At 42.1% G+C, this 20730-nt stretch overlaps 1 protein-coding gene across 2 annotated transcripts in view; it reads right to left on the bottom strand.

Moving 5' to 3' along the window:
• LOC140739441 (pantothenate kinase 3) overlaps positions 1-17709 on the bottom strand; it is a 34836-nt gene extending 17127 nt beyond the window's left edge. Inside the window, exons 1-2 of one of the 2 annotated variants that reach the window (XM_073067736.1) lie at positions 17221-17709; positions 450-802 (exon numbers count right to left, since the gene is read on the bottom strand). In XM_073067736.1, the coding sequence (XP_072923837.1) occupies positions 450-802; positions 17221-17248 (381 nt within the window). In that variant the 5' untranslated portion in view covers positions 17249-17709. The remainder of the gene's footprint in view (positions 1-449; positions 803-17220) is intronic. The other variant, XM_073067735.1, reaches the window with a different exon arrangement.
• Between the last annotated feature and the right edge of the window lie 3021 nt (positions 17710-20730).

Raw genomic sequence — 20730 nt, 5'->3', positions numbered from 1 at the left:
CAGTTTCACGCTGTGGTAGCATTGACTAACGTGGGCATTCTTCAAGCACGACTCTCTGCTGGCATTGTGGAATGACAGATCTACTTCTGTGCCTTCTACAATTTTGAGGTTTCTACAAAAATAGTGTAAAGAAATTGCAGCAAGTCTATTACATATAATACATTTAACATCATTCACCATTTTATTTTCTAATTTTTGTTCCATTTCTGCCCTGTGGTCACCTGTTCTGTAGTGTGACAATTGGTGCCATTACCTCTGCATTCAAGCGATCATTTACAAAGGCTCAAACCTTAAAGAGTGTCACCAGACATCCTGAATATTCCACATCCACAAAATGGGATAGAGATGGAATTGGGGCAATTAGGTTATTTTCCCATTATTCTTGGAAATAATATGCTTTTCATTGGATAAGAATGGTTTTGTGGAGGACATCATTAATATGTTATTACCGTACGAAATTCTTCTTCAAATTTATAAGCACCACCTCCAGTCGCACAAAGCACTGTGTGTAGTGTTGAAAAGTTCTTGTCTCTCCCCATCTGAATGAAGGTAGGTAGGTCATGCGTTGGAAATCGAATAAAGTGCAGGTTTCCTTTGCGGCCACAAAGCGTCAAGTCTTTGAGCTCAAGGTGCACATCTCGGATGCCCGTGGACCCATAGGCAACATTTGACACCAAATACTTGCGAATACTTTTCAGGCTCTCCACCTCCTCTTCCTCTTCCTCAGCTGTGATATCAATGGGCTCAAAATAAACCAGCTTCACCAGAGTCCCACCAATATCCATCCCAAACCAGGGGAACGCTGAAAAGGAACAGCAAAATATGTAAGAAAAACAAGCAAGATTTAAAAAAAAGCACTAATGTACAATAGAAGGGGAAAAAATAGCTGCTAAGTAAGAACACTTATTTACCATACAGTTGGGGCTTTATTCTTGGGTTTTTAGTCTCCTTTAAATACATTTTATTTAGGTTAATATAATTAACAACCTTTCAGCCATTTTTAAATCTAGATTGGTTTGCTACATTCAACATTTAGAAGGTTTTAAAATGGCTAAAAATGGGAAAAATAAACTCCTTTTTCTTCAAACTTGTACTGTACAGAATTTTACTCAGTGTTCATTTTAAAAGGAAAAACATTAAACTTTTAAAGATTACAAGAAGATACCTGTCCTTCCTTTTTCCCATAAATGCAATCTTCAGTGAATGATTGATATCTACAATTAATAATACCAGTGTCTTAATATACCTAACATTAGAAACCCAGAATAATTTCATATATAGAACATTTACACAAACTTGAAAAGAGATTCACTGATCAAAGGACCCAAATGTGACCATAGAATAAAAAGCAATAAAAAAACAGATATACTGTGAACACTTAGCAGTTGGACAGCATTTGTGGGGAAAAGAAGTTTGATATTTCAGGTCAAAGACCCTTTTTCAGAACAGTAACACTGTTTCTCTTTCAATAGATATTTCAAACAGATGAGTACCTCCAGCATTTTCTTTTCATATCAGATGTGTATAATATGTATTTTTTGATAAAGAAAACCAAGAGACTTTCATACTTTATTAAATCCAGTTGTAATATACAAAGCAGTGAAGTGCTTCAAAGGTAATGCAATAATTGTTTGTGAGCTCAAATTTTACCGAATACACTACACTCCTCCCTGTTTAGCTATAAAGTCCAACTCAGTATAAAATGCATCTCAACTCAAATATTCTCTCTAATTATCTTACCCAGTACACTATATAGTACAACTACTATACAGATATCCACAGCATAGTAAATTTAAGTTGCCCCATTCAGGCCTAAAGATTTAACTGCTGTGGAGGATTTCTTACTCTTGTAGGATAAGGTATTTGCTGACAAGAAGGGGCAGTCACTCTGCTTGGCAGGTGGGAGGTAGCTGTGAAACAATCTCAGGTTTTGGGGCCTCCTCTGTGGTGCTTGTAGGAGTTGACTTTGGCACTGCAGTAGGTAGTTTGATCACTCTGAACACCTTTCTTCTCTCACAATTGACTCTACTCTCCTCAACTGATCGATGTGTTGCTTCCAGGTGACATCAGATGCAATCTCCACTGTGTAGGAGAGTGGTCCAGTTCTGTCCTTAACCTTTCCAAGTACCCACTTTTGCTCACCTCTATAGTCCCTCGCCAGGGTTGCTTGTCCGGGAGTGAGACATCAATTGCCCTTGTTTGAGGATCCCCTCAATTTGTCTCAGTTCTTTGTTCTGCATACTCCTCTGAGATTGGGTTTGAGGAGACGCAAGCATGAGTGCAAGGGACAAACCAGGAACAGCATAGCTGGTGAGCTGTTGGTTGCACAGCGTGCTGTAATGCGATGTGCAAGGAGTAAATTGGCGAGATTCTGATTCAGTTTTAGTGTAATGTGCTCTGCTGACATTGCTCACAGTGTACTCTTTAGACTCTGGACAAATCTTTCCATCGAGCTATTTGTAACTGGGTGGTACGGAGCAGATACATGCCATGTTCCATTCATTTTCTGGTACGAATGAAACTGTACCACAACAAACTATGGTCCATTTTCACTAAGTGTTTTGGAACACCAGTCCTCAAGAAGAGGCTTCTCAACACATCGACAGTGTGTGAGGCTGTAGTGGAGGCTATTGGGAACACTTCTGACCACTTTGTAGCTGCATCCACCACTGCCAACAAATTTTTGCCCATGAATGGGGCAGCAAAATTCACATGAATCTTCTGTAAGGGCAAAGCAAGCCATTCCCAGAGATGGAGAGGCACTGTCATTAGCATTTTTGGATGTGCTGGCATCCCAAACAGTGCATAACAAGCTGCTCAATCTGCTGATCGATCCCAGGATAACAGACAAAGCTTTAAGCCAATGATTTCATTTTGGTCATAATTAGTTGACTGATATGTAGCTCCTTCAACAGCTTAGCAGTCAATTCAGATCGTACAATGACTCTCAATCCCAATAAAAAGACAACCCCCGTCAAGGGCAAGTTCATCCCAGTGTTGGTAAAACATGGGGCAACTGGGATTTTTGCTTCACATTATAGCCTTTTGTTTTGCCATGTAGACCTGAGACAGTATGGGGTCTTTTCTGGTTTCCCTTTGGATCATCTCTGTCGTAATAGGGAGACTTTTGATGTGCATTAAGGAGAGTAGGTCAAGAGGAATGTCCTCTTTTCTGAATTTTTCTGGTACTTCCCTTTCCAAGGGTAAATGGGACAAACCATCAGCATTTCCATGACTAGTTGTCCTCTTGAATTCAATCTTGTAATTGTTCCTCCAAAAAACGGAACCCATCTCTGCAGTTGTGCTGTGGCTGTTAGTAGAACATCCTTGTGTGGATTGAAAGTAGACACTAGTGGTTAATGATCAATAATGAGGGTAAACTCTCTCCCATACAAATATTGACTGAAACATTTTACACCTCAAACCAGACTCAAGACCTCTCTGTCAATCTGTGTGTAATTTTGCTCTGCACTAGTAAGGGAACATGACGGAAAGACATTCACTTCCATCACTCAGAACATGTGACATGATTGCACCTACAGTATACCATAAGGTGAGGCATCACAGGCAAGCTTCACTGGACGACGTGGATCAGAACATGTGGATACAGTGTCTGACAAGCCACCTCACACTGATTTGTCCATTGCCATTTCTTCCCCATCTGTAGTAATCAGTTCAAGGGGTGGAGCACAGTAGGCAGGTTTGGCAGGAACCTGTTAAGAGTAATTAACAAATTCTAAAAAAGGACTCCAACTGTGACATGTTTTTTAGCCTTAAGGCACCCAACTTTGTTTGAATTTTCTCAGCGCATTTGTGTAATGCCTGTTCTTCAATAGCACGCCCACATTTAGTGATACTTGGTTTAAAGAATTCACACTTCTTGCATCATGCTCTGAGTCATTAATCTTCTAGTCTTTTACCTCAGTCTTGAGTTTTTCCTTGTCATCCTCATTGGTAGCAATGACGTCACTGAGTGCCTGGGCAGTTTTGTAGCACCTGATACATAGCTTTCTGCCAGACTGCAGGTGCAGATACTGCTCTGAAAATAAGCATATTAAAGTGATAAGGCTCTTTTTTGAGTGTTTCTGATGAGAAACACTTTGGACTCTTCTTCCAACTCCTTCCAGAAAGGTTTGAAAAGATATCCCTATCCTGGGCAGAGGGTATTGATCTACTTTTCAATACATGAAATAGTTGATGGTGACCTTAAAAACACCAGAGATTCTGTCAGACCCATTCTTCTTGGCTACTGGGACCAAAGATGTCAGCCATGGGCTCCACTCAACCTTGGAAAGAATTCCTTCACCCTCCATGAGATCCAGCTCACTGGCTACTTTAACACAAATGGTATGAGGAAATAGAAAGGCTTTGCAAAACTTGGGTGTGGCATTTTCATTTAATACTATTTTATCCTTGATATGTTTGAGCTTTTCATTACCATCCTTGAACACTGCTGTGGCATCATCCAGTACCTTTGTTAATTCATTTTCAGTTGACTCTATTGCAGGGGATGTGGCATGCAAATAGTGGATGGATCTCCAATCAAGATGTAGTTGTCTCAACCAAACACACCCCGACAATGCTGGTCCTCTTGTTTTTAACCACATTCAAGCCCAATGTGCCTTGTTGTTGTTGTATTCCACTCTTATGAATGTCATTCCCACAGAAGTTATCTTTTCTTTAGTATAAGTTCTCAGCTAGATATCAACAAGCTTCCATCCAGTATCTTTGAAGTGTCATTTAAACTTATTTTGTATAATGACTGACGCAGCCAAGCCAGTGTCCAATTCCATTTCAATTAATTTGCAATTCACTTCTGGTGTAAGTCATATTGTTTGTCTTCTGTTAGTTTTCACATGGAAAATCTTAAGGCTACTTGGTGCTGCATTGCCACAGGAGTTATCTTTTCTCCAGTTAAAGTTCTTAGTTCGATATCTACAGAATTCAATTCAGTACCTTTGAAATGCCATTCAATCTCATTTTGTGGAATGACTGAAACATCTGATTAAGTGTTCAATTCCATTTTAGTTAATTTTCCATTCACTTCCGTTGCTTGCATCTTGTTAGTTATCACACGGGAAATCTCAAAGCTACCAGTCCTGTGTCACTCTCGTCATTATCAGATTTTTCATCAACAGCATACAAATACTCTTTTTGAAACTGCAACATGAGCTATCTTTTTTCTCTTTTCTGTGCAATTAATTTTTGTCAGCCTGACATACTCTTGGTCTGTGTCGTACTTTGTGGCATTTTCTGCAAACTTCACCTCTACAACTGCTCTGGTCTGGTGTAGGTGGACCCCTTCCCCAAAGTAACGCAATTTGTTCAGCCAAGCAGGTTTCTGCTTCGACATTGCAATTTTGTTCATGCTCACTTTCATTTTCAACAGCAACTCAATTGAGTCTCTGGCTGCTGTTTCTATTGATACAGTGATTTCAACTGATCTTTTAAAGGTGAGTTGTGCTTCCGTTAGGAGCTGTCTTTGTATGCTTTTTTGTAAGATTCACAAATTAAATAGTCTTTCAGTGCATCACTAAGCCATCACTGAACTGCCAATGTTCAGACAATTTCTTCATTTCAGCCACGCAAGCTGAAAAGGCCTCTCCTTCCTTTTGATTCCTCATTGCCCCTGTTGCATTTGGTAATTCCAGAAAGTAACTGGCAGAAAAACATAGGAGCCAGGGTAGCATGTCAACTTAGTTTTTTAGCGAGTATGACGTGGTAGTATAATGACATATGCCATTCATGTACTTTATATATAATGAACTATGTAAATAAAGAATGCTTGATCAAACAATATATTTGCAATGTTACTCAAATATCACTGAAATTATTGAATACAGTACAACACCTACCACTTTCTGTGTAAAATACATACCTTTGACATCCCTGCTACATTTTCTTCAATTGCCTTAAAATCAGGCCATTTTCACCCTCTTATCATCTTGTACAACTCTATCAAAACACCTCTCATCCTTCTTTGCTCCAAACAGAAAAGCTCTAGCTCACTCAACCTATGCTTATAAGACATGCTCTCTAATCTAGGCAGCACCTGGTAAATCTCCTCTGCACCCCCACTAAAGCTTCTACATTCTTCCTATAATAGTGACCAGAACTGAATACAATATTCGAAGTATGGGCTAACCATGATTTTACAGAGCTCCAACATTACCTCATGGCTCTTGACTTCCGATTACTGAAGGTCAACACACCACATGCTATCTTAAAAAAAAATCAACTTGTGCACCAACTTTTGAGGGATCTATAGATGTAGATCCCCCCCCCCCCCCCAAGATATTTCTGTTACTGCTAAGAAACCTACCATTAACTCCATATTCTACCTTAGAATTCTACCTTCCAAAGTGAATCACTTTATATTTTTCTGGGTTGAACTCCATCTGCCACTTCTCAGCCCATCTCTGCTTCCTGTCAATGTCCCATTGCAACCTACAGCAACCTTCTGCACTATCCACAGTTTTATCAACTTTCTTGTCATCTGCAAACTTACTAACCAACACTACAACTTCCTCATCCAAGTTATTTACAAAAAATCACAATGAGCAGGGGCCCCAAAACAGACCCTTGCTAAATACCATTGGTCATCAACCTCCAGGCAGAATATACTCCATTTACCCCCATGCATTTTGACTTTCTGAATGAGGCAACGACAGAGAAACATCAAAAATCTTAATAAAATTCACATACACCACATTCTTGACCTTCATCAGTCTGCTTTGTAACATCCTCAAATTTAATCAGGCTCTGAAAACATAACTTGCCCCTGACTATCCCTAATCAGACTGCGCTTCTCCAAATGCTTATAATTCCCATCTTTAACCTTCTCCAACAATTTTCCCACCACTGAAATAAGACTTCCGACTCCAGGCATGTTTTTTCTTCTACCCATAATCAGTCCTACCCTCATTCTAGTCATTCACCTCTTCTTCACATGTGTGGAACACCTTCAGCTTTTCCTTAATCCTACTCGCCAAGACCTTCTCATGTCCCCTCCCAAGTCCATTCTTCAGCTCATTCCTGACTAACTTGTAATTCACTAGATCCCTGCCTGATCTTTTCTTACAAAACTTTAAGCAGACTTCTTTCTTCCTCTTGATAACCATGGTTCCTTCACCCTATCCTCAACTGGATAAACCTATCCAGAATATCATGTAAGTACTCCCTCAACAATCTCCACATTTTTGTTATGGATTTCTCTGAGTACACCTATTCCCAATTTATGCTCCCAGGTTCACATCATAATTTCCTCTTCTCCAATTAGCTACTTCCCAATACTGACTGCTCCTATCCCTCTCAAGCATATGGAAATGGTCAGGGAGTTGTGGTCACCAACTCCAAAGTGCTCACCCTCTTGCGAGGTGTGACACCTGACAAGTTTCATAGCATAGTAGCAGAGCAGATCTAGTATGGCCTTTCTTCTAGTCAGCCTGTCTACACAATGTGCCAGGAATCCTTCCTTATCATACCTAACAAATTCTGCCCCACCTAAACACTTTGCACTAAGGAGGTGTCAATTAATATTAAGGAAGTTGAAGTCACCCATGATAACAACCCTGCTATTTTGCACCTTTCCAAAATCTACCTCCTGATCTGTTTTCTGTTACTTTTAGAGGGTCAATAGAAGATTTCCAATAGAGTGATTGCTCCCTTCTTGTTTCTGACTTGCCCAGTCTCAGTAGACAATCTCTCCATAATGTCCTCCCTTTCTGCAATGTGATACTATCACTGTTTAGCAATGCTGCCCCCCCCACCTCTTTACCTCCCTCCCTGTCCCTTTGAAACATCTAAACCCCATAAGACCCAGCAGCCATGTCTCTGTAATGATCACAATACCATAGTTCTATGTACTGACTCATGCTTAAAGTTCATCATCCTTGCTCCTGATACTCCTTGAATTAAAAAAAAACATCCCACTGCTGAAATACTGCCTGCCCTTCCCAACAATCTCTCTACACTCTGACTCAACTGTTTTCTCCCCCCCCCCCCCCCCCAGATGGTACAGGTCACACACGCTCTTGTGATGGAGCTTAAACCTCAATAAGTAATCGCCATTTTCAATAGTGACATTTTACACCAATAAATTTGTCACTGTTGAACCAACATGGGAGCTCAAAATGATTGAGAGGTAGCTTTTTTCTGAGAAATTCAAAGCTTCCTCAATAGTCTTGCAGCCGCACACGCAGACCAATAAAGAGCATTCTTTAGGTCTTGGTAGCTGCACAGAATTTCTCTTGCAGTCCTACCCTGTGTCTTGTGGATGGTGGGAAGTATCTGCATGAAGCCGAATCTTCATTTTAGCATTATTATCCTCTGGCGTGCCCTAGCACCCAGGCTCATCCACAGCTCTATCAATCTTCTAAGCATATACAGTTCAACACAGACATCTACCTCCTGTATCCCATCTGGTTCTGGTTCCGGTTCCAGTTCCAAGTACCATTCACTTCTCCTCTAACAGTTCCATCTGCCTCCATCTATCATTTAAGATCATCCACCACTCAAATCCCTCCAAATGAACTACAGTTTGTCAACTAAAACCATTCCTCAGTCCACCGATTACCTTGGCCTTTATCTCTTACTTCTTTCCTATTTATGCTGACCATTTTGCTTTTCCACTCTCAGTCCTGTTGCATGGTACTGATCTGAAATGTTGTCAATTCCTTTCCTCCCGCAAATCTGCTCAACCTGGTGGCTTTCTCAAGCAGATTATCTATGGTGACAGGTACAAGGGATTCTGTCGGTATTAATGGAAAAACTAACATCACATCTCACAATCATATAACAAAGTTGCATAAAGAAGGTAGGAGGAAGCATTGAGTACTGAAGAGTTCTAAAGTGTATGATGTGGGGGAGGAGAACAGGATCTTAGTAACGATTCAGTGGAACTCAATGAGTGCAGTGGCATGAGACTGTAAGTCAACTACTGCCAATGCTGCAGACACATTGAAAACTGGCAGTAAATCACTGTCACATTGAGGTTGGACACTTACAGTGCTATACCATGGTTAAGCTAGAGTGATTCACTACAGGAAGTGCATGCAAGCTCAATTTCAACATTTAGTAGAAGTTTGGATAGGTATACGGTTGGAAGGGAAATGGAAGGCCATGGATGTAGGTTGATGGGACTAGACAGTTTATATGGCATGGCAAAGATTAGATGGGTTGAAGGACCTGTTTGTGTGCAGTACTTTTCTACGACTATGAAATGCATGGAATTGAAGACTTAAAAAAGAGCCTAAGGGGAAAAAACACATTAGGACAACAGAATAATCGCTGATAGGAAAGATGTCACAGGTATTTTTATTTTACTTGGGGGACAGGATGTTGTAGGGATTCTGAGAGGGGAGAGGCCCCATATTCAAGTAGAAGTAGAGAGAAACTATTTGCTCAGACAGCTAGTACAAGGTACAGGAAACAAGGTGATTAGGAATAGAATGAAAATACATTGAGAGGCCAAAAACTCAGATGACATGGAACCACTGGAAACTTCAGAAGAGGTAGAATTTTCAGTTCCTGTTGCATACTTCCCTCCACGTGCATGAAACTGTTACCATTAAAGAGAAGTGTAAAAAACTAACCAATTTACAAGTCAGCTAGTTAGATACAAGATTTTGTAATCATACTGCAATGTTCCAGATTCATTGATCTGGCATGACATGACATGGTAGAACCATTAAAGTAAAATAAAAAAGTAAAGGAGAAATCTGTTCACAGCCCTTCTTGACAATTCTCAAGTCATTATTTACTTACACATACTAACCCAACTTTGCTGCTTATTGTTAATGGCACAAAGTATTTTAGGACCATTTGATCCTCTGAGGACGAACAGAGAGCATTTCTATCAAATAAATCTGCAGCATTAAACAAACTGATCTGTACAAAGCCACCTTCCTGATTTTGTAGTCATAGATTAATTTTGTCTTTGGATAATGTTTGTGTTCTCTAAATAAATGAGATATCAAACCCACTGATTTCATTTTCATACAGCATAGCAACAGGTCCTCAGACTCACTGCCAACCATTCATCATCTATTTACACTAACTCCATTCTATTCTCCACACATTTCCATCAACCCTTCCCCCACCCCCCCCCCCTCCCCAAGTTTCTAATGCTCACTTACATGACAGAAGTTATTTTTTGTGGTGAATTAACAGACCAACCCACACATTTTTGGATAGACAGGAAACCAGTCCACCCAAGGAATCTCTTGCTGTCATCAGAAGAATGTGCACACTCAAGACCATGGAGCCTTACCATTAATCAAGGGGTCCATGGACCCCTGGTCTAGACAGAGAGCATTTAAAGTCAGGATTAAATTCAGATCAGTGGAGCTGCAGGACAAGTTTTATGAGTCCATCTTGATAAAGTAGAATCATAATTTGCTTATTTACTGTACAAAGGACATGGCAATCGATCGCTATATTCAGTGCAAGTTATCACGTACAGCATTCACATTAAACACAACTGTAGAAGCACTTGGAACAAGCATGGATCAACTATGGCTTACCCTTGCCCTTTGTTACAGATCAGTGTATTGATTCCCTCCCTAGTCTAGAGCATAAATTGCTGACTGACATTTCAATGTGGAACTGAGAAACTGCTGGTGTACCATCTTGTAGACACACTATCAAATCAACACTCCCATCAAGAGGAAGCATAAGATCCCTAAACACTAAATCAAAAACAAAGTAGGGTACTTCTGATTAATATTTATCCCTCAAACAAAATCTGGTCTGGATGATGTTCCTGGCAATGTCTTTAGATCCTGAGCAAATTGGCTGGTTGGTAGTATTTGCATACGTTTTAAAATATCTTCCCTTTTAAATCCATGGTTCTTTCTTTCTCCAAGAAGACCACAATCATCCCTGTACCTACAAAAAAATAAGATAATGTGCCTTAATGACTGCCACCCAGTGGGTCTGACATCCACCATCATGAAATGCTATGAGGCGCTAGTCTGGCATGCTACTCCAGCCTTCCAGGTTCATCCCTGGAGCATTTGAACTGTAAAGATACAGTTGCAAGAAATAGTTTGTGAACCCTTTGTAATTACCTGGTTTTCTGCATTATTCATAAAAATGTGGTTTAATTAGTGAGTAATTTTATGAGTAATTAATGGAGAAAACCAGGTAATTGCAAATGGTTTACAAACTTTTTCTTGCAACTGCACATTAGACCATTGTTTATACACTACTGTTTCTCCTTCAATACTATTAGAAGAAAACATCACCAAACTCTGGACCCTGGGATCAACACCTCACTCTGCAACTGGATTCTTGACCCCTGATCGATAGACCACAATCAGAAATGATATGCAGCAACACCTCAGCAACGATTATCCTAAACACTGGTGCTTCACATGGTTGCAACCTCAGCCCCCTGCTCTACTCCTTCTCTAAGTATGCAGATGATACCACTGCAGTGAGCTGTATCTCAAATTGGAACACGGGAAGGAGATGGAGAACTGTTGGTGCCACGACAACAACCATGCCCTCAATGTCAGCAAAACAAAAGACCTGGTCATTGATTTCAGGAAGGGGAGCAATGCATATTCTCCTGTCCACATCAAAGCTATTGAGGTCGAGAGCTTCAAGTTCCTAGCAGTGAACATCACCAAATGCCTCTTCTGGTCCAACCATGGCTAATAAATCTCACTTCCTTTGGAAACTAATGAAATTTCACATTTTAGCTGATGCACCATAGAAAGCATCCTATCTGGATGAATAACAGCTTGAACTGGCAACCTCTCTGCCTGTGCCTGCAAGAAACTGCAGAGGAGTTTGTGGACACAGGCCACCATATCGCAGGAAGCAGTCTTCCTTCTATGAACACTTGTCTATACTTCTTAATACCTCAGTAATGCAAACACAGTCTGGATGTTCTCCTTTCTCCCCACTCGCACTGAGCAGAAGATACAAAAGCCTAAAAGCATGTACCTCTCGCTCAACAATAGTTTCTACTCTGCTGTTATAAGTTTAGGTGCCACACTATGACGATTAGGAATATTTTTATCCTACAACAATTAGGCTCCTGAGTTGGTGTGGATAACTTCACTCACATCTCTAACTTGATTCTACAACCTACAGACCCACTGTTAAGGACTATTTACGACTCATATTCTCAGTTTTATTTATTTGCACAGTTTGTCTTCCTTTGCATATTTGTCAAAGTTTACACTTCATGAGGTACCCCCAGACCTAATAAAATGCTCAGCGTGTATGTTCGTGGTCTTCTGCTGCCATAGCCCATCCACTTCAAGGTTCGATGTGCTGTGTGTTCGAAGATGCTCTTCTGCAGACCACTGCTGTAATAAATGGTTATTTGAATTCCTGTCACCTTAAACCAGTCTGGCCATTCTATTCTGACCTCTCTCATTAACGAGGTGGATTTTTTTGTTTCTTGCATTATTCTCTGTAAACTCTAGAGAAAATCTAAGAAGATCAGCAGTTCTGAGATACTCAAACCACCCTGTCTGGCTCCAACAATCATTCCACGGTTAAAGTCACTTAGATCACATTTCTTCCCCATTCCCCAGAACAGATCCTCTGATAAGTTGATGCCAAGGAATTTAAAACTACTGACTCTCTCCACCTCCATTCGCCTAATGAAGACTGCCTCATGGACCTCTGGCTTCTTTCTCCTGTATTTGAAAATCAGATCTTTGGTTTTGCTGATATTTGGTGAGAGGTTGTTGTTGTGACACCACTCGACCAGATTTTCAATCTCTCTCCTATATGCTGATTTGTCACCATCTTTGATTGGCCAACTTACAATTGGTCCCTGCTGTACTTCACCACACAATCATAAGAATAAATGTGAATGGAGCAGGGGGCTAATCCCAGGGGTGCATCTTTGCTAATGGCGATTGTAGAGGAGATGTTGTTGTCAATCCATACCCAGTGAGGTCAGCCAGTGAGGAGATTGCGAATCCAGTTGCATAGTAATGTATCAAGGCCCAATTCTTGGAGCTTAGTGATGAGTTGGGGGGATGATAGAAGTCAGCGAAGAGCATCCGGGCATATATATCTTCATTGTTCTGTGGTTCCAGAGCTGAGTGAAGATCCAATGAAATGGTATCTGCTGTTGATCTACTGTGATGGTAGGATAATTGGAGCAGATTCAGATTATTTCTTGGGCAGGAGTTGATATACTTTATAATCAAACTTTCAAAGCAGTTCATCAGGGTGAATGTAAGTGCCACTGGATGATAGTTATTGAGGTAGGTCACCTAGACTAGTGAATTGTTCTCTGGTATGATAAGATCTAACAATCTACCTTGTTATGATCTTGCACCCTATTGTTTACCTGTACTTTCTCTGTAGCTGTTACACTTCATTATGCAGTCTGTTATTATTTTACCTTGTTCTATCTCAAAGCACGGTGCAATGACTTGATCTCTAAGAGTATTCAAGACAAGCCTTTCATTGTATCATGGCGCATGTGACAAAAACAACCCAATTTCATAGCACTGAAGTAGATGATCTGGTTGCTATTGCATGAGTTGCCAAACTAGCATTAGAGTTTTCAACCTCACCTATGTCCAAACTTCATAAATACTAAAATTGGCTGCAAAGTACTTTGCGATATCTTGAGGTCATAAAACCCACAATTTACAAAATTCACTCTCCTTTACAGAAATTAACCTGGCTCTCTGGCAAACTGTTTCTGACCTGAGTTATGAAGTTTATTTCTCTTCCTTGCCGCCTGTTCCCAGTATTTTCTTTGTTTCTTTTAGAATGGTAGCATCTGCAGTTTTGTAGATTTTCATCTAATTATCCTTGAACATAATTTATATTTTAATGCACAGACACCCATCTTTAAAATGATTAAACTGAATGGATGGACTTTAAGCATTTAAAGCATTGATTGACGACCCTGAATTTTCAATTTTTGCTTGATTTATCCGTAATGTTGATGAAAATTGCAAAACAATGAATACCATTAAATCACAACAGACATACATCTTCAGTCTGTTATCACTCTCAATTTAAAAACACAGACTGTTGGGCCAAAGTGGGTGATAGGTTGCTGGAGCAGACTGACAATCAGAAATACTAAACAATTACCAGAAATAAAACAAAGATCTAGTGTATTGGACAAGTCAATAGTCAGTTTCTTCAAAACATGTTTAATGCCATCAGGTAGAAGAATTCACACAAGCCAATGACTGACACTTTACAAGTTTATAGTTTATAAACATATTATGGTAATTTGAAAGGGAGAACACAAATGCAGCTGTGAAGATCCCTGCTGCACCCAGTGACCCTGTGATCTCAGTCTCAGAGGTCAATGTTAGGCTGCCTTTAAAGGGAGTGAATCCTCGCAAGGGGGAAGGTCACGATGGAGTAGCTGGTAAGGCTCTGAAAACCTGTGCCACCCAATTAGCGGGAGTACTCAAGGACATTTTCAACCTCTCACTGCTATGTGTGGAAGTTCCCACTTGCTTCAAAAAGGAAACAATTATACCAGTGCCTAAGAAGAACAACGTGAAGTGCCTTAAGGACTATCGCCTGGTAGCACTCACATCAACATTGATGAAATGCTTTGAGAGGTTGGTCATGACTAGACTGAACTCCTGCCTCATCAAGGACCTGGACCCATTGCAATTTGCCTATCGCCACATTAGGTCAACTGCAGACACAATCTCAATGGCTCTCCACACGGCTTTAGACCACCTGGACAAAACAAACACCCATGTCAGGATGCTGTTCATCAACTATAGCTCAGCATTTAATACCATCATTCCCACAATCCTGATTGAGAAGTTGCAGAACCTGGGCCTCTGTACCTCCCTCTGCAATTGGATCCTTGACTTCCTAACCGGAAGACCACAATCTGTGCGGATTGGTGATAACATAACCTCCTCGCTGGCGATCAACACTGGTGCACCTCAGGGTGTGTGCTTAGCCCACTGCTCTACTCTTTAGATACACATGACTCTGTGGCTAGGCATAGCTCAAATACCATCTATAAATTTGCTGATGATACAACCATTGTTGGTAGAATCTCAGGTGGTAACGAAAGGGCGTATAGAAGTGAGATATGCCAATTAGTGGAGTGGTGCCGCAGCAACAACCTGGCACTCAATGTCAGTAAGAAGAAAGAGCTGATTGTCTACTTTGAATTTTGAATTAAGACAACATACCAGTTATGTAAATGCATGCTACCCCAATTCACTACACATTAAGTGCATTCAACACCATCCGCCCTGCTCTGCTGGGTGAGAAGCTGACAGTGATGCAGGTGGATGCTTCCCTGGTGTCATGGATTATTGATTACCTGACTGGCAGACCACAGTATGTGCACTTGCAGCACTGGGGCTCCACAGGGGACTGTCCTGTCTCCCTTTCTCTTCACCATCTACACCTTGGACTTCAACTACTGCACAGAGTCTTGCCATCTTCAGAAGTTTTCTGACGACTCTGTCATAGTTGGATGCATCAGCAAGGGAGATGAGGCTGAGTACAGGGCTACGGTGGGAAACTTTGTCACGTGGTGTGAGCAGAATCATCTGCAGCTTAATGTGAAAAAGACTAAGGAGCTGGTGGTAGACCTGAGGAGGGCTAAGGCACCAGTGACCCGTTTCCATCCAAGGGGTCAGTGTGGACAAGGTGGAGGATTACAAATACCTGGGGATACGAATGGACAATAAACTGGACTGGTCAAAGAACACTGAGGCTGTCTACAAGAAGGGTCAGAGCTGTCTCTATTTCCTGAGGAGACTGAGGTCCTTTAACATCTGCCGGACGACGCTGAGGATGTTCTACGAGGCTGTGGTGGCCAGTGCTATCTTGTTTGCTGTTGTGTGTTGGGGCAGCAGGCTGAGGGTAGCAGACACCAACAGAATCAACAAACTTATTCGTGAGGCCAGTGATGTTGTGGGGGTGGAACTGGACTCTCTGACAGTGGTGTCTGAAAAGAGGATGCTGTCCAAGTTGCATGCCATCTTGGACAATGACTCCCATCCAATCCATAATGTACTGGTTAGGTACATTCAGCCAGAGACTCATTCCACCGAGATATAACACTGAGCGTCATAGGAAGTCATTCCTGCCTGTGGCCATCAAACTTTACAACTCCTCCCTTGGGAGTGTCAGACACCCTGAGCCAATAGGCTGGTCCTGGACTTATTTCCACTTGGCATGATTAACTTATTATTTAATTATTTATGGTTTTATATTGCTATATTTCTTCACTATTCTTGGTTGGTGGCTGTAACAAAACCCAATTTCCCTCGGGATCAATAAAGTATGTCTGTCTGTCATATACATTAACTATTTATTTTTGGAGAACGCTATCCTTGATGCCATTCATTCCTATTTATTTGAATATTTCACTAGCTTTTAAAAGCAAGTCAAAATTTACACTAAAATGATAAAAGAGCAGTACATTTAGTTACTTCTTTTCCACTGTCAGTTATCAGAAGTCAACTTATTGCTCCACTATATACATATTATTTTCCAAGGATTATACAAAAATACGGAGAAACTGAATTATTGTATGATCCCTAAATAAAATCCCAATCGCATTACACAAACCAGAAACCAATATAATTGAAAACATTTAATGTCATATTCATTCAAGAGGGGATTTTTACAAATATGTCGGCTTGCCACGATAAGTTACTCTCGACAAAACTGATAGTATATTTTATTGGCGTATTTAGTGATCTCTATCAGATAACCTATCAGATCGACCCTTACACCGCACTCGTATATAAAAGCTCTCCTGGTAAAGACAAAAATGGTGAATAAAATCTAAAACTGCCAATTCCGCCTTTGTCAGTCAAAGGGATATCTCACTGCGGACGTGATCTCAAGTGGCAAATACACTTTCACACATCCTATCACCAACAATCAAACCAATCTGCACGCTTCTCGCAAACGAGAACACAACGGGTCTCTTCCATTACTATGGTGGCTCTACTTCCTGGGGAAGGAGGAGGGAAACAGAGCAGCGAATGGCTATTTCCTGAAAGATGGTTGTCGGACGTCGTTTCAATTCAGTGGATATTTCACTTCGATTTACTAGAAATTGTCTTCCTCGTCCGGAGCTCAAGGCATCGCGCATTGATTAATCGTCAAATCTACTACGATGCAGAATAAATCGGAATTTTAACTAATCCCAGCCACGGATTGTATCGTGTAATGGCGTTATTTTTCGAAGTTAAAAAGGGCCACGGATCAATAAATTAATGAACTCACAGGGTTTCTTGGCGTCTTTGATCTTCATGTTGTTACAGATGATTTACCAGCCGCACCGTAAAGCCCAGTTTGACTCGCCTCAGTGCTATTGATAGACGGGGCTGAACGGATTACCCAAGGGGGAGGGAGGGAAGGAAGGAGCTGTCACGATCGACCGACGGTAAACTGGCGCGGATTGGTGCAGTGTTATCGGACGGAGCAGGTCGCAGCCCTCGCCCGGTACCAGCACCAATCCAGCCTTCCTTTCCTCCCACTGCAGCCAGCCGGAGCGCCGGGTGCAGCCCCCGCTCCCTTCACCCCTTTTCCCTTCGCCGGCAGCTTCGTCACGGCCTCCTCCCCCCCCACCACAGCCCCTGACGAGCTGCTGAACGGGCAGCGACTGGCCCCGTCCCTCCGCCCTCCGGGGTGCGGCTGACACTCTGTCACCGACCAGCTCCCAGCTCGGCGAGAACGCCGCTACATTCCGCCGACGTCATGCAAAGACGGGCGCACGCACTGCCTCCCCGCGCTTCAGAGAATCGGACTACAACTCGGCCCAGGGTGCCCCGCGGGCTCGCCGGGCATCATGGGACGACGGCGGACCTTAATTGACAGGTGGGGCGGCAAGTCAACCGGTTGTTCCAACACTCTTCGTGGTTCAGCAGGGTAATCTTTTTGAGCTGTCATGGTGTTTTGTAATCCACAATTTCATCCAGTTTCGTTGACCTTCTCCAGAAGATAGCTGAACACAACAGTAGAGATATTTTGCAACAGTTGATGAGACTTCATTTGCAATATTATGTCATTTGGCCTCTCTCTAAACGAGCTACACTTTATTGTAGAAGATCATTCGAAGATTCGCCATAGAATGTTTTTTAAGGCACGGCAGACCTGTCATTGAAGGGAGATTGAATTATCTGCGTCACTATTGACTTTAGAAGAATGAAAATCAATCAACTATATATGGTGGAAATCTCAAATAAGCAGCTCAACCTGTGGGGAACACTCAGCAGGTTGGTCAGCATACGTGGAGAGAGAAAGGGAAAGAGCTGGTGTTGTTGGTTGTCAGTTTGATGAATCTTCGGAATTTTTTTGCACTTAAGGGATGTAGAAGCCTGTCTAATTATTACACTCAAAACATACTGATTTTTGCATGTTAAACAAAGTAACATTAGGGTTATGGTATTGAAATCATGTTTGAGGTAGAAGGAGAGCCATGGTCTTGTTGAATGACAGGGCAGTTTCTCAGAACATAGAACAGTACAGCACAGGAAGAGGCTCCTAGGCCCACAATGTTGTGCCAAACTGCTTCAAATAGTAATCAAATGGCCAAATGAAACTAATCCTTTTTGCCTACACAATTTCCATACCTTTCCATTTCCCTCACATGCATGTACCTATCCAAACATCTCTTAAAAGTCCTTAATGTAGCTGCCTCCACTACCACCCCAGGCAGTGCATTTCAGGCACCCATCATTATGTGTAAAAAAAACTTGCCCTTTAGATCTTAATCAAACTTATCCCCTCACCTTAAATGGATGTGCTGAGAAAAAGGTACTGTCTGTCTATTCTACTCCTCGCACGACCTTATAAATCTCTATACAGGGTTCTCAACCTGGGTTCCACAGACCTGTCGCTTAATGGTAGGGGCATAAAAGAGGTTGGGAATGTATATCCCCTCAACCTCCACCATTCCAGAGAAATCAACACAAGTTTTTCCAAACTCTCCTTATAGCACATACCCTCTAATCCAGGTAATGTCCTGGCAAACACAAGAGGTTCTGAAGATGCTGGAAATCCAGAGCAAAACACACACACACACACACACACACACACGCACAATGCTTTAGGAATGCAGCAGATCAGGCTGCATCTATGGAAATGAATAAACAGTTGTCATCTCAGGCCAAGATCCTTCAGCAGGACTGGAAAGAAAGGGGAAAGATGTCGGAATAAATAAGTGGGTGGAGGAGAGGAAAGCTAGCTGGAAGGTGATAGGTGAAGCCAGGTGGGTAGGAAAGTTCAAGTGCAGGAGAAGAAGGAACCTGATGGGAGGAGAGTGGACCATGGGTGAAGGGGAAGGAGGAGAAGGCACCAGGGGAGATGATAGGCAAATGAGAAGAGGCCAAAGTGGGGAATAGAAGAAGAGGGAAGGGGAAAAGAAAAGAAAATACCAGAAGGAGAAATCGATGTTCCTGCCATCAGGTTGGAGGCTACCTCGACAGAATATGAAGTGCTGCTTGTCCACCCTGAGGGTGATCTCACCTTGGCAGAAGAGGAGGCTGTGGACCGACATGTTGGAACAAGAATGGGGATAAGATTAAAGAGGCTGGCCTCCAGGAAATGTCTGCTTTTGGTGGATGGAGTGAAGGTGAATTTACATTGGGTCTCACTAATGTTAAGGAGGCCACATTGGGAGCTCTGGATACAATAGACAACCCCAAGAGATTTGCAGGTGAAGTGTTAGCTCACTTGGAAGGCCTGTTCAGGGCCCTGAATAGAGGTGAGGGAGGAGATGAATGGGCAGGCATAGCACTTCTGTCGCTTCCAGGGAGATATACCAAGAGGGAGGTTAGTGGGGAAGGATGAATGGACAGGGGGATCACAGAGGGAGTGATCCCTGTGGAAAGGGGAGAGTGGGAGAGGTAAAGATGTGTTTGGTGGTAAGATCCTGTTGAAGTTGGCGGAAGTTACAGAGAATGTTGGATGCTGAGGCTCATGGGATGGTAGGTGAGGACAAGAGGAACTCTATCCCTGCTAAGGGGGTGGGAAGGTGGGGTGAGCGCAGATGTCTGAGGTGCAGAGGAGATGCGGGTATGAGAGCAGCATCAATGGTGGAGGAAGGAAACCCCTGTTCTTTGAAGAGGGAGGACATTGGTGATGTCCTGGAAAGGAAAACCTCATCCTGGCAACAAATGCGGCGGAGACAAAGGAAGCGAGAAAAGTGCTTCCTTTTGTAAAAATGTAAAAGCATTTTTACAGGAAACAGGCTTGGAAAAGGTATAGGCAAGATAGCCGTGGCAATTGGTAGACTTATAAAAGATATTGGTAGACAGTTTGTCTCCAGTAATGGGGACGGAGAGATCGAGAAAGGGAAGGGCGGTGTCAGAAATGGACCAAGTGAATTTAAGGGCAGGGTGGAAATTGATGAAATTGACGAGCTCAGCGTGGGTGCATGAAGTAGCACCAATGCAGTCATCATTGTAGTGCAGAAAAAGTCAGTGAGTATTATCAGGGAAGGCTTGGAACATGGACTGCTCCAAGTAGCCAATAGGAAACAGACATTGCTGGGGCCCATATGGGTAACTATGGCTACACCTTGAGTTTGGAGAAAGTGGGAAGAACTGAAGGAGAAATAGTTGAGGGTGAAGAGCAGTTCTCCCAGATGGAGGAGGGTTGTGGTGCTTCAGTAAGGTAGAGGTCAGTCCGCCACACTACAACATCACCTCCTTTGTGAGTTTGATGGTAAGGTTGGGATTGGTATGGAGAGAGTGGAGGGCAGTGCGTTCAGAGGGGGTAAGTTTGAGGAGG

The sequence above is a fragment of the Hemitrygon akajei genome, chromosome 15 (assembly GCF_048418815.1).
Source record: "Hemitrygon akajei chromosome 15, sHemAka1.3, whole genome shotgun sequence".
NCBI classification, from domain to species: domain Eukaryota; kingdom Metazoa; phylum Chordata; class Chondrichthyes; order Myliobatiformes; family Dasyatidae; genus Hemitrygon; species Hemitrygon akajei.
Note: the sequence above shows the minus strand (reverse complement) of the source record. Positions and strands in the feature narration are given on the sequence as shown.